At 39.5% G+C, this 15,400-nt stretch overlaps 1 protein-coding gene across 2 annotated transcripts in view; it reads left to right on the top strand.

The window, feature by feature from the left end:
* The window catches only part of LOC131687304 (uncharacterized), a 112,126-nt gene that overhangs the window by 48,186 nt on the left and 48,540 nt on the right, over nt 1–15,400 (top strand). Inside the window, exon 4 of one of the 2 annotated variants that reach the window (XM_058971383.1) lies at nt 4,827–4,946. In XM_058971383.1, coding sequence (XP_058827366.1) covers nt 4,827–4,946 — 120 coding nt within the window. Of the gene's footprint in view, nt 1–4,826; nt 4,959–15,400 lie in introns of both variants that reach the window. The other variant, XM_058971382.1, reaches the window with a different exon arrangement.

Below are 15,400 nucleotides of genomic sequence, written 5' to 3'. Positions count from 1 at the left end.
TATGGAATAGTGCATGGAATTAAAATGAATCTACGAATAATACTATATATTTTGTGACATAGTTCCCGTGAAAATTTTATGACCATATTGCATGAAATTGAAAATGATTAGATATCTTTTAAATATCACAGCACGCAAGATAGATCCAAGGTCAAGTACTAGGAATCATGAACTAGCTCACGAGCCCACGAATAATATTTCATGATTTTGTGAAATATTTTACGTTCATGAATGATCAGTTGTTACTTTTGTACTAGGAATCATGAGTCAGTTCACAAATACATGATTAATATTTCATGATTACGTGAACTATTTCACGACCACGAATGTTAAGTCGGGACTATTATACTGTGAATTATGAACCAGTTCACGAGTACATGAATAATGTTCTATGATTTCGTGAACGATTTCACGAGCATGAAAGGTATGTCGTGACTTTTACACTAGGAATCATGAACCAGTTCACGAATAAATGACAAATATTTTATGATTTTGCGAACTATTTGACGAGTACGAATGAGAAGTCGTGACTTTCAGTTCATGAATACATGAATAATATTCTATGATTTCGTGAATTATTTCACAACCACAGTACTACTATACTAAGAATCAAGAAACAGTTCACAAATACATGCCCAATATTTCACGTATAGTGAATCGGGACTATTATACACCCGGGTTTTTTTACGCGGTTTTTTTTACGCGGATTTTCCAATTAACGCGGTTTTTGCAAAAATATTCTAAGTCCTTTTGAATGTAAAAGACTTAGACTTTTTTCTGAAAGAAAATTCTAAGTCCTTTTAAATGCAAAGGACTTAGGTTCCAGAAATTGATTTTTGACGCCATTTTGAAATCAAAGATGGCGACTTCCGGTTTAGCGAAATTCGCTATAACTCAATAAATATGGATATTTTTGGAATGGTCTTGAGGAGTAGGTGCCAGAAATTGATTTTTGATGCCATTTTGAAATCAAAGATGGCGACATCCGGTTTAACGAAATTCGATATAACCCAATCAATATGGGTATTTTCGGAATGGTCTTGACGAGTATGTACCAGCAATTTATGTTTGGCGCCATTTTGAAATCCAAGGTGGCGACTTCCGGTTTAGCGAAATTCGCTATAACCCATTTTCGGAATGGTCTTGACGAGTAGTAGACAAAGATCGATTTTTGACGCCATTTTGATTTCCAAGATGGCGACTTCCGGGTTAGCCACATTCACTATAGTATTTTTGGAATGATCTTAACGAGTAGGTTCCAAAAATTGATTTTTGACGCCATTTTTAAATCCAAGATGGCGATTTGCGATTTCGCGAAATCTGCTATAACCCAATCAATATTGGTATTTTTGGAAGTTGAAGTTGTAGTACAAATAGTTTTAATTAAACAGTTGAATTTACTTAAATTTAAGCAAACATATTGCTAAGCAAACAATTGCAAATTTGAATAAATTCAAGCCATCCAACTCACACCACATACTCTTTCTTCTCTCTCTTCCATTCTCACCGCACTCTTCTGGATGAACACATAAAAATATTTTGCATTTTGCTGGTTTATGATTAGATCTTATATTTGAGGGTGATTTAGATAGTTGCCCAAATTTTTCATGCGGGAATTTCGGTAAACCGGAAGTCGTCATCTAGAATTTTAAAATGACGCTAACCGTTTGTCTGCTACTCGCCAAAACAATTCCGAAAATATTCATGTTGATTGAGTTGTAGAGAATCTTGCTAAGCCGGAAGTCGCCATTTGGGATCTGAAAATGGCGCCAAAAATCCATTTTCATGGAAAACCTTGCGGGGAAGGTGCAGATTTATTTATTTCTGGCACCTACTCGTCAAGACCATTCCGAAAATACCCATATTGATTGGGTTAGAACGAATTTCGCTAAACCGGAAGTCGCCATCTTGGATTTCAAAATGGCGTCAAAAATTAATTTCTGGCGCCAACTCTTTAAGACCATTCCGAAAATATCCATATTGATTGAGTTATAACGAATTTTGCTAAACCGGAGGTCGCATTCTTTGATTTCAAAATGGCGTTAAAAATCAATTTCTGGCACCTACTCTTCAATAACATTCCGAAAATACACATATTGTTGGGTGTGGGCCATAAGGAGTCTTCCAGACCCGCCTCTTCCATCTTTCCGAAAATCTTCTAAGTCTTTTGCATTCAAAATATTTTTTGCAAAAACCGTGTTAATTGCGAAATCCGCGCACTTCCAAAAAACTTCCAAAAATATTCTAAGTCTTTTGCTGATATTTTTTTTACGCGGATTTTCCAATTAACGCGGTTTTTTACGCGGTTTTTTTTTACGAAGTACGTATTCCCCGCGTAAAAAAACCTGGGTGTACTAGGAATCATGAACCAGTTCACGAATACATGAATAATATTTGATGATTTTGTGAACTATTTCTCGAGCACGGATATTGGATCGTGACTAATATTTTAAGAATCATGAATTAGTTCACGAGGATTGTATGAATTCAGGAATAAAATTCCGATTTTCGTGAAATAGCTCACGAGAAAGTGTCCAGACTGTATTGATTTTGTGAACTAATGTTCTTAAATTTATGAATAACTTCATAAGTCAACCTTTGGTTTTATGAATAGTGTTCTTAAAGTTGTGTACTAGTTCACGTACATAAAATCATAGTATCACGGAAAACATGACTTAAGTTCACAAAACTAAAACAAATATTTCCACTAATAAAAGCGTTACGCGGGCGTTACTGAAGAGAAATTGGACATATTTATAGAAGCCATGATTTTTGTTCATGGTCCTGTTTTCGTAACGTAAAAACGATATTGTTTTAGAATCCATGGCTCGTTTGCTCAATCTCATATGCGTAATGGGAAAGAAGAAAAGCGTCATAATGTATTTCCTCTACTAGGAGTCTGTCTTATGTAGGCACAGTTCTCTTATAAAGTAAATAGCAGGAAAAGGGGAGTAATCGGATATGTGTAGCAAATACACACCCAGTCCAAAGTAGAGCATTTCTTCATTTAAAAACTACCTATTTATAAACGCATCCGCAAGAGAAAGTATTCTCGTTAACCTCTACACTTTGTCAACTCGTTTTGGTAATAATAATCTCACGCTTGCAGATTATCAGGAATGAACGCAAAAACAAAGAGAAAGTTTTCCTTCAAACACAGTAAAGATAGAACTTTAGCATACCGCAGTTTGCTGCCTCTTCGTAGTTTCAAGTGCTGCGAAGATATTTTCGTACCGCTAGCTTAGTGGTAAAGTTTCAGCCGTTTCACAGAAAATGATACAGTCAACTCCAAAATTGAGCGTACATTTGTGATGAGAATCTTTATTTATTATTTTGGGTGGAAATCGTAATCATATATTAATATTTTTTTATGTAGTGTTAATTGCTTACAATAGGTATTTTCAAAGAAAAACTACGTAAATTTGCATTTATTTTGCTGGTCAGGCGAATTATTTCGATAAACTTTTGGTGTACGCTCAATTTTGGCGCAGAAAAGGAGCATATTTTTGGATTTTTAAAAAAACCTTCTAGTCAGTTTTTTACAATCTTCGTGTGTTTTCCTCAACTAGACCAAAGTCATATCAACTTTTGAATAGGGCTAATAAGATTTGTAAACAAGCTTTTGTTTTGCTGATTTCTCTTAATTTGTTATAATTTCAATACAGAAAACATTTTAAATTGATTCTACCAGAGGTAATGATGTTGATTCATGTGTATCTTTCATGAAATTCAACTCGACAGCGGAATAATTAGCGAAATAAAATTGTTTTCAAAAATCTCACTAGCGCTTTTGAAGAATTGATATTGAATGCATAAGTTATAAAACTACATCAATAATTTGATTATTTGTAAACAATTCCCGGCCTCAACAATAAATAAAAAAATTTCATCGCAAGTTTTGCACAAATTGGTGATTCACTGTACATTATCAATAATTCAATCTATATTCAAGCGAAACTTCTATGTGCTGGTTTGGGTATGATGCGCAGAAAGTTGCTTGTTGATATTGAGATATAATATTTTTGGACCAACATAAAACTATCGTTTTCAATGCACAATTTTTATTTTTATCTGGTTCGAATACTATGTGCCCCATTTTCATTATAGATGAAATCAGCTTCGTCAGTTGGTGCCACAGAATGAACGTCATTTCGTTAAAAATCAATTTTACCTGAGGTCAAATCAATCGTTTGTAATTTCAAGCCCCGGGAACACTACAAATCCTATCAGCATTTCAGTTCAATCCTGATGGATTTTCCGGGTCAATTTGTAAGGAATTTATTACACCTATTTCAGAATCTTCCACCCCATACCAGTAGACAGAAAGCAAATTCGTGAAAAAACTCAATCTCTACTTATTGCTAAAGAACCGAACCGTCGCATTAGTGGAGAAGCTGAGCCAGCGGAAATCAACCGCTCCACTCACCCATGCTTCTTCAGGTAAGGAAGAGCGTAGATAATTTACCCTCCATTATTTTTCGTCAGCAGTCAGGCTAAACTTTCGGAATTGCGAATTGATCGCCGTGATTCGATTTGCACTAGGGTGAATAACCTATTGTTAATCTCACCCATATCGTTCCATTCTTAAATAGTTAAAAAGTAACAAAAACTAACACGAAAAATAGCAAAACACTAGAATTTTAGTGTAGTGTAGCTTTGCTCCAATTTGTACCTAAGGTAATCTAATCAAATATGTTGGCCGACCAAATTCCCAGATTCTAATCTTACAGGTTTAGATTTGAAAGAACAAGACTAGAATGCGATTATTACCCTATGTAAGAAACTGACTGTAATTAGATTTTTTTACGTTTCTCTTTTTTTCGCAGGTTTCATCGTAGTGGCATCCTGCGTGATGACATTCGAGGCCCGTGATTCGGCAGCCAAGGTTGTGCCGGCCCGGTTTAAATTGAGTAGCACCGCCCGGAATACTTCCCGCCGGTCTACGAGTAAGTTTACTGGTAAAGTTATTCTTCGGCATAGTTGCGCCGCTTACGATTCATACTGCTCTCTACTGGCGACAACTTTTCGGTGGACTCACAAAACGAAACGTGATAGCACTTAATTTCGAACAAAAACATGAAGTGAACCTTGTCACTAGGCCAAACTAGACTAGCGAAAAGTTACTCGGTTAATTTGGTACATGTCAGGTTTTGCTTTTGTTCAAGTTTATACGTGAATATTTTTTGTTTGGAGATTTAATCGACGTTCAAGGTAATGACGTTAAAGAAGATGAAGTAAGGCTGCCACCGTAAGCAATCAAATATGTAGCTCAGAAAAGACAATATCTGTCACTTCCACACATATGAAAAATCCCATATAATAAGAATATAAGGTAATAAGAAGGTTCACCAAGACGGTCACGAAAAACCGCCTAAATTTTTTTTACAGTTATCTTAAAACTATAAATACAATGCTGTATACAACAGTCTGATACAACAGTTCTTTAGAAATATTTTTTGCAACTATCTTTTTGTTTTCTTTTTTCTTTTTTTTCTTCTTCCAACAAATACTAAAAAATTCGTTGGAGCAGATTGGTCTTTCGTATAAGTCACCTTCTAATGCAGATTACTAAAGAGTCGGCCTTTTCATTGGCTGGAATAGAGCAATGAGAGGGGGCCCAAACAAAGGTACTCTGGTAAAATTTTTCAGATAACGTACACAAGGACGAAGAGCCTCGATAGAGCTGAGGCTGTCCGAAATGATGAAGTAGTGATCTGTGGGCAGAGTGTGGATGATCCCGAGAGTGTATTGAATTGCAGCTAACTCTGCGACGTAAACTGAAGCGGGATCATTGAGCTTGAATGAAGCGGTGATAGTATTGTTGAAGATACCGAAGCCAGTGCACCCATCGAGATTTGATCCGTCAGTGTAGAACATTTTGTCACAGTCGACTTCTCGGAATTAATTAAAAAATGTATTGGGGATCACGGGCGTATATGTTCCGGGATTCCACGAATCTCTTCCTTCATGGATGTGTCGAAGAACACAGTGGAATCAGAAGTATCTAGGAAACGGACACGGTTGGGATTGTACGAAGAACTATTGATGCTCTGTGCCATGTAGTTGAAGTACAAGGCCATAAATCGGGTTTGAAAATTAAGCTCGACGAGCCTCTCGAAGTTTTCAATCTCCAACGGGTTCAGAATGTCGCATCGGATGAGCAATCGATATGAGAGTTCCCAAAATCGATTTTTTAGCGGAAGAACGCCCGCCAGCACTTCGAGACTCATCGTATGGGTCGAGTGCATGCAACCCAAGGCAATGCGCAAGCAACGATACTGGATTCTCTCCAGTTTGATGAAGTGTATGTTCGCAGCGGAGTGGAAACAGAAACACCCGTACTCCATCACCGACAATATCGTTGTTTGGTATAACCTGATCAGGTCTCCTGGGTGAGCACCCCACCATGTTCCAGTTATTGTTCGGAGAAAATTGATCCTTTGTTGGCATTTCTGTTTCAGATACCTAATGTGACATCCTTTAGAGTCGAACCAGACCCCGAGATATTTAAATGTGAAAACCTGGTTGATCGTTGCACCCATTAATAGAAGTTGGAGTTGCGCCGGCTCACGCTTCCTAGAAAAAACCTCCGTGGAGAACTCAATACCCAGCTGAAGAGCCCAAGCAGACAAATTGTCCAAGGTATTTTGTAATGGTCCTTGCAAGTCGGCAGCTTTGGTCCCTGTAACAGAGACCACGCCGTCGTCTGCAAGTTGCCTTAGCGTGCATGAATTGGCAAGACAATCGTCAATGTCATTCACGTATAAATTGTAGAGCAGGGGACTTAGACATGAACCCTGGGGAAGACCCATGTAGCTAAATCGCGATGTTGTTAAATCGCCATGCGAAAAGTGCATGTGCTTTTCAGACAACAGGTTTAGCAAAAAGTTATTTAAAATTGGCGAAAGACCATGCTGGTGCAGCTTCTCTGACAGAATGTTGATAGAAACTGAGTCAAAAGCCCCCTTAATATCCAAGAAGACTGATGCCAACTGCTCTTTTTTAGCGTAGGCCATTTGGATTTCTGTAGAAAGCAACGCAAGGCAATCGTTCGTCCCTTTGCCTTTGCGGAAGCCAAATTGTGTATCTGACAGTAAGCCATTTGCTTCAACTCAATTGTCGAGGCGAAACAAGATCATTTTCTCGAACAACTTCCGAATACAGGACAGCATTGCAATCGGCCGATACGAGTTGTGGTCGGAGGCTGGTTTTCCTGGTTTTTGGATGGCGATGACCTTCACTTGCCTCCAGTCATGAGGGACAATGTTACCCTCAAGAAACATGTTAAATAAATTCAACAAGCGCCTTTTTGCAGTGTCAGGCAGATTCTTCAGCAAGTTGAATTTGATTCTGTCTAACCCTGGGGCGTTATTGTTGCATGATAAGAGAGCAAGTGAGAACTCCACCATCGAAAACGGTGTTTGGTTCGCGGTATCGTGAGGAGACGCGGCGCGGCACGTTTTCTGTACCGGGACAGAGTCCGGACAGATCTTGGCGAAAGCGAATATCCAACGGTTTGAATATTCCACGTTCTCTTTGGTACTATTACGGATACGCATACGTCGAGCTGTACCCCAAAGAGTGCTCATCGCTGTTTCTCTCGTTAACCCGTCGACGAACCGGCGCCAATAACTGCGTTTTTTGGCTTTCATTAGACTCTTCATTCGCCTTTCTAACGACGCGTACTGTAGATAGCTAGCGGGTAAACCGTCTTCCTGGAAAGCCTTATATGCAGTGGACTTTTCTGCGTACAGCTCTGAGCACTCTTTATCCCACCACAGGGTGGGAGACCGTCCATGGGTATTCGCGCTGGGTACTGGTTTAGTCTGAGCTTGATTCGCACTGTCGAGAATCAAGCCAGCCAAAAACCTGTACTCTTCCTCCGGAGGAAGTTCTTGAGTGGATTCGATTTTAACGGATATCGCGGTCGCGTAACTCTTCCAATAAATGTTCCGTGTGAGGTCATACGAGACATTGATTGTTTCCGATGGTCTTGAACCGTTAGCAATTGAAATCACGATAGGCAAATGATCGCTACCGTGGGGATCAGGGATCACCTTCCACCTGCAATCTAACTGTAGCGATGTCGAGCATAGCGATAAATCCAACGCGCTTGCGCGTGCTGGTGGTGTAGGAATCCGCGTCATTTCTCCCGTGTTTAAGATGGTCATGTTGAAATTGTCGCAAAGATCTTGGATTAATGTTGATCTGTTATCATCACGAAGACAGCCCCATACCGTACCGTGCGAGTTAAAGTCTCCCAGAACTAGCCGCGGTGCCGGTAAGGATTCCGTGATATTACAAAGCGTTCGGTGCCCTACCGAGGCTCTAGGAGGAATGTAGATGGAAGCAATGCAAAGGTCTTTACCTTTGATTAGAACTTGACAAGCGACAATTTCAATGCCTGGTGTCGAAGGGAGGTTAATTCGGTTGAAAGAATAGCACTTTTTGATCCCAAAAGTACTCCTCCGTAAGGGTTTTCTCGATCCAGACGGATTATATTAAAGTCGTGGAAGTTGAGATTTATATCGGAAGTTAACCAGGTTTCACATAATGCGAAAGCATCACATTTTAAACTGTTTAGTAAGAATTTGAAGGAATCGATTTTCGGGAGGATACTTCTGCAATTTCACTGTAGGACAGTGATCGAATCAGTGACCTCGTTTGATGACTTAGCCATCGAAGGATACGATCGCTGCAAGGAGGGGCCATTTAGCAGTCAACTGTTTCAAAAATGTTTGCACCATAGGGAGAAAATGTATCAGAATGCTTTTAAGAGGATCAGTAACATTGAAAGCTGTGAAAATTAAGTCCACTATGTCAGAAAATTTCATTAGTCCGCTACTGGACTGAGTATCTGTTTGAAAAAAGGGAACACTAAAGGTTTTTGGTGTCCCTGGAAGTGGTGAATACTCCTTGTTAGAATTAAAATTTCCAAATCCTGGAGCAACTTGCTTCGGCTTTAGTGCACCACTTCCATTGGATTTATTGATTGTAGTTGGCGCACTCTGAGTGGACGACACCTTGGCACCCTTACGAGGCAATCTAGGGGAGGCTAGATTTCTCCTCTTCCTGGACTCCCCTGAGTTAACCAAAGATGTTCCCTCTTGTGGGTCGTCAGATTCTTGCTCAACGCCAGCCAAAAGAGCAAAGTAATTTTCGGAAGGGACAGATGGCGAAGTTATTCTTAAGAATTTCTGCATAAGAGCGCTTCGAGCGTTCCTTAAGGGAGCGCTTAATTTTATCCCCGCGCTGTTTGTACGCGGGGCATGATTTAAGATCATGCGGAAGGCCCCCGCAGTAAATACACTTTTCAGTTTCTCCACCGCAAGCGTCATCCTCATGTTCTCCCTCGCATTTGCCGCACCTTTTCTTATTGCCACAATAGGTGGCTGTGTGGCCCAGCTGCTTGCAATTGCTGCAGTTCATTACCCGCGGTACAAACAGGCGAACAGGTAGACGAACCTTATCCAAGAGGAGATAGTTGGGGAGGGAAGACCCGGAGAAAGTCACCCGAAGCGAGTCTGACAACGAATAAGTTGTCTTATTATTCTTAGTTTTTGCGGAATACAATTGCTTGCATTCCAGAATCTTCACATGTTCAAGTGAGGGGTCCTTAAAGCAACCAACTCCGTACTTCAACACGTCTTTGCACTTCAAACCCGGCTCGGTGACGACCCCGTCGATCTCCACTGCTAAACAAGGTATATACGCTTTAAATTGCTTTGTACAACGCTCGCTGCGTGCAATCTGGTTTGCCTGGTCAAGGTCATTCACTAATATGCGTATCTTATTAGCTCAAACACGTGTTATCTGAGCTACGGCCGGGTAGTTAGCAGTCAGCTCCCGTGAGATTTCTAAAATATTAAGCGATTTCGTGATGGGCCGGAAATAGACCACCCAGGGCTCAATTGAACTGGGTGGGTATGTTTTAATACGAGGAGTACTGGGGGAATCAGAGGAGGGAGTGATTTCGGGTTTATCCAGTAAATCCATGGGAATATCATTCCCATCCAATGTTACTTCGCCCTCGGCCATTTAGGCACGAGGATAGCACGTGGTGTAAACGAGAGATGAAACTTATATTCAGGGGAAAGGGATCTAAGAAGTAGCGACAGATCGGGGGAAAGGGAAATGAGAAAAAAAGATACTTAGCTTATATAACGGCTTGTCCGGTTATTGAACTGTTCACTTCACCAACCGTGTATCCGTTACCTAGCCTTGTATACATCCGAAAAGTCTAATATAAAACTAATGGCACTATCATAGTGATGATTTGGCTAGTTCCAGTTACGCAGTACTCAAATTATAGAATAGAATCTTATTTTTGCACACCGAGATTGTTGTTGAGCATGTTGTAAACATTTGTGAAAAATGACTTTTTCAAATGAAACGCTAGGTTTTTTGTTTGGCATGTCGTCAAAGCAATAAAAGTAACCAGCAGTGTTCCTAGAATATTTTCACTGTCAACTCATTATTTTCCATTGAAGTGGTCCCTTAAATATATCATTTTCACCGCATTCACCGCATTACCGCGCGGTGCGGTGCGGTAAATGCAGTGCGGTTGCGGTAAGCGGTGCGGTTTTACTATTTTTCGCGGTAGCGGTGCGGATTTTTACCATTTACCACCCACCTCCGCACCGCGACGAATCCTAGTCTCAACGATGCTACACTCATTCAAACTTGGGTGTTCACCAAGAAAAAACGCTATTAGCTTTCAAGCCACACCAGTCGGCGAATACAGAGATTTCAACGAGTTGATTCATAGGTGATATCACAATTTCGATGCAGGATTCAATTTTGTTGTAGTATTTGGCATTGTAAAACCAAATCCAGGAGGGTTACGCGAAATTTTTTTGACATAGTATTGACATTTGTAGCAACTAATAATATGTCATCGAGAAAAAAAATGGCTCGCCATTTATGATAAAGTTATTCCACACCGAACGTCACCGCGCCCGGATTTGGAACAGTGGATTGAAGGCGTAAATAGCTTGCTTTGCGGCGACTCTGCATGGACCATCATGTCTTGCAGATTTTGTTGCATTATGAAAAGATGGAAGCGCGAAAAACATGCGTGGTAAACCTGTATTCAGCCTATAACAATGAATTCAATGCGAAGATACTATACATATTTAAGCATCAATCGATTGTAATTAATGCAGGTTACAATATATGGGTGAAAGTTTTTATGATATTCATAGAAAATATACAAAAAGTTCATGGAAATTCGAATAAATTAAGAATGTTCACTCTTTCAGCGTCATATTTCCAATGAATTTTAAAATAACTCGATATGTATATATCATCGCATTGAAGTCATTGTTATAGGCTGAATAACGGTTTACCAAGCATGCTTTCCGCGAAATTTTGACTCTGGTGTTAGTCTAACGGTTGTGGCGCGTGGGTACTAACCCTTTCATTGTCTCTTTAAAACTATTATTAAACAAAATATTATTGCATAACCACTTGTATGTACTTCAGTAGGAACCTTCTGATCTTCGATCCAACAGGCAAAGTTTGTTTTGATTTCATTTGTAATACGCACAATTAGATTTTTTACGTGATTTTCACTTCAACTAAAAAAACCTCAATTTAGAATTAACTGATTTCATATCTTCTTATCATTAGTAAGGTATATTTTATGTAGAAATACAAAAATGCTTACAATGCAAATAAATTTGAATTCAAAGCATCTATTATATTTTCATTATATATTTTTATTCGAGAAGCGACAGCAAATATTTTGGACGCAATGCGACCACACATATTATTAAATCCCGCGCGTCCGCTAGCTCATATGGACGTATTCGAAACGTGCTCTGCTTCTGATTCACCATAAACCCTCCGATTGCTACCGCGCAAACTGATTTCCCATTGGAATGCACCGGGCGCGATTTCAAGCGCTGCAGAACATTGCACACTAAATTACTCGGAAGGCTGCTGTCCTCTTCAACCTACTCGCCGGGTCCTAGAGTACTGCAAGCGCAGCAGACAGTCTTAAGAATTAAACCTTCCCAAGCACCAGAAGCAATTTCGCACGAACGACTGTATGTATCTGCAAACAACAGACAAAAAGTCGGTGCCGGTTTCCCGGAGAGCTAACATTGTAACATAAACAACCCGGTTAGTGGAGGGTACACAATATATGTATGCGACAGAGTACAGTCCGAACTTCTACAGTACGGTAGAAGAGACAATGTTGTTCCGATCTGTTATGAAATGTTCTTAGATAAGTATTGTTCAATACTTAAATTGTTACAAAAATCACCAACAAGCTTAAGTGACTCGTATTTTTGGGTAAATTATTTTATTAATACATAGATTTCCATACATCTACCGTAATACCTACAGAAGAGCCAAATATACCGACTGCAGCAGCTTTGGGAAGTGCTCAAGAAACATTATATTGCATGGAGCAGCACATTTTCGTAGTTAGAGCCATGTGGCTGCTGAAGGTACGCGGTAAGTATGAGCAAACAGCTGAATTACTCGAGAAACGATGAAAATGAACTTTTATTTGGATAGACAATGTAGCAAAATGGTGGTTTCGTATTGAGGATCGAGCCATTAGAAAAATATTAGTGGTAAATATTTATGTTTATATTGTACGTTAATTTTCCGAACCAAATCTATGAAAGCTCTCTAGGTTGAGTTATATTTTTTAACAAAATATTCTCTAAATAATAGTACAGTGATATGTAATTGAGAAAAAAGCATTGCCTTTAAACCGTATTAGCATTCTAGTTAAAACGAAATTGCCTTTTTAATAACGATCGTATTTGCCTTCCCATTATACACTTCAGTGGTAAATCGCGTTGCAAACCAGCAACTGTCCTTGTGATGACGATTTCAATTTATTTATCATAATGTTTTCAAAAATGATTGCACATATCAGGTGCGCGTAGTTTTCTAGTTTATGTTGGAATCCTTTTTTTTTTTTTTTATTTTTATTTCGATTATAGAGGTTTTAACCTTAAGGTCATTCGCCTCTTCGGGTTAGAAATATCTCTTATGAAAAATTTCTAACCCTATGTGCGGGGTCGGGACTCGAACCCAAGTGCGCTGCGTACTAGGCAATCGATTTACCAATACGCTACGCCCACCCCCATGTTGGAATCCTGTTTCCGGAAACATAATATAGTGTAAAATTTGTAGATTACCTTTAGTTTGATTCTGCAGAAGCAGTAGTGGGCACTCTTATGCAGTGATGTACCGCTGAGAAAAATCAATCTTCCAGGGTTTTTATTTTTGGGTTTTGAGCGTGTTTTTTTCCAAATCATTTAACCCGGCCGAAACCTGGGTATTTTTGTTTGATCGAATTTAGAATGTTTGTTTAGCGTTTTTAAGAATCTTGCATTTAGATTGAAGCGACCGGAAATGTCAAAATCGAATATAAACATCAAGCATATAAATAGGACAGAAATCCTTCAGCGTGAGAATCGCTTAGAAAGTTCTCACCTGAAAAATTTGGCAAGGAACCCCCAGCATAATTGGCTCGCAGCTAAATCCGTATAACGTTGCATTCAAGATTGAAAGTCGGATAAAGAAGAGTCCTTTGAAAGAACCTTTTACCTTTTATTTTTTACGGTTTTTATACCGAAGGTTTCTATTAATCGACTCTTACATGGAAGAGCTCTTGTCCGATTTTTACATTCTAATATATTTCAAATGGGTTTTATGATGCATGTTCTGCTCTTGCGACATTTATTTTCGGTCACTCATTTAGTCCGCAGCCAAAAATTTTAGCTCGTTTTATATAATACATCGAACAATAGTCATAGTTACCCCTGACTAATAAGGACCAGAATAATCATATGATGCCCAAGCCACTTTTATCCTGCTTGTTACTTATTTTAGAAGTTGTAAAAAGTAAAAATGATCAATGTGGGATCAGCGATCAGACAATGATCAAATCAAGACAGACTTAGAATTTTCTGATTCAAGCCAATCTTAATGACAGTAATGCTCATAAATATAAACAATGTTTGGATAACAAAACATTAATGTTCAATTATTCAAACATCGAAAACTTCAAAAAACTCAAACTTCCCATAGAAAAAGCGTTTTAACCGAAAACGCGATTTGGTACATCACAAGTCTTGTGACATAATAGGCACAAATCAATATGGTTTTCATAAGCATCTAGCATTGTTTGCGTTAAGCGTTGCTTGGCTTGGCAATAACTGGTAGAAAAAGTTGCTTTAAGCGTGTTTTCATCATACGAGCTCTGCAGGTCTCATTGGTAATGTAATGCGCTTCTTCATTTCGCAACTAAGGTATTATGATTCAATTGGGAAAGAAACGCTGTGCTATATTATGTATCATATTACTCGCTGAGTAGAGCAGTGTCTACCATCTTTGTTCATCACATTGGCTCAAATCATAGGATGCAAACTCACATTGTCCCTCATGACTGGAGGCAAGTGAAGGTCAACGCCATCCAAAAACCAGGAAAGCCTCCGACCACAACTCGTATCGGCGGATTGCAATGCTGTCCTGTATTCGGAAGTTGTTCGAGAAAATGATCTTGTTTCGCCTTGACAATTGGGTTGAACCAAATGGCTTACTGTCAGATGCACAATTTGGCTTCCGCAAAGGCAAAGGGACGAACGATTGCCTTGCGTTGCTTTCTACAGAAATCCAAATGGCCTATGCTAACAAAGAGCAGATGGCATCAGTCTTCTTGGATATTAAGGGGGCTTTTGACTCAGTTTCTATCAACATTCTGTCAGAGAAGCTGCACCAGCATGGTCTTTCACCAATTTTAAATAACTTTTTGCTAAACTTGTTTTCTGAAAAGCACATGCACTTTTCGCATGGCGATTTAACAACATCGCGATTTAGCTACATGGGTCTTCCCCAGGGCTCATGTCTAAGTCCCCTACTCTACAATTTTTACGTGAATGACATTGACGATTGTCTTGCCAATTCATGCACGCTAAGGCAACTTGCAGACGACGGGGTGGTCTCTGTTACAGGGCCCAAAGCTGCCGACTTGCAAGGACCATTACAAAATACCTTGGCAATTTGTCTGCTTGGGCTCTTCACCTGAGTATCGAGTTCTCCACGGAGAAAACTGAGTCGGTTGTCTTTTCTAGGAAGCATGAGCCGGCGCAACTCCAACTTCTATTAATGGGTGCAACAATCAATCATGTTTTCACATTTAAATATCTCGGGGTCTGGTTCGACTCTAAAGGTACCGGGGAATGTAACATTAGGTATCTGAAACAGAAATGCCAACAAAGGATCAATTTTCTCCGGACAATAACTGGAACATGGTGGGGTGCCCACCCAGGAGACCTGATCAGGTTATACCAAACAACGATATGGTCGGTGATGGAGTACGGGTGTTTCTGTTTCCGCTCCGCTGCGAACATACACTTCATCAAACTGGAGG

This window comes from Topomyia yanbarensis, chromosome 3 (assembly GCF_030247195.1).
Source record: "Topomyia yanbarensis strain Yona2022 chromosome 3, ASM3024719v1, whole genome shotgun sequence".
In the NCBI taxonomy this organism is placed as follows: Eukaryota; Metazoa; Arthropoda; class Insecta; order Diptera; family Culicidae; genus Topomyia; species Topomyia yanbarensis.
This window is presented reverse-complemented; position numbering and strand designations above follow the sequence as displayed.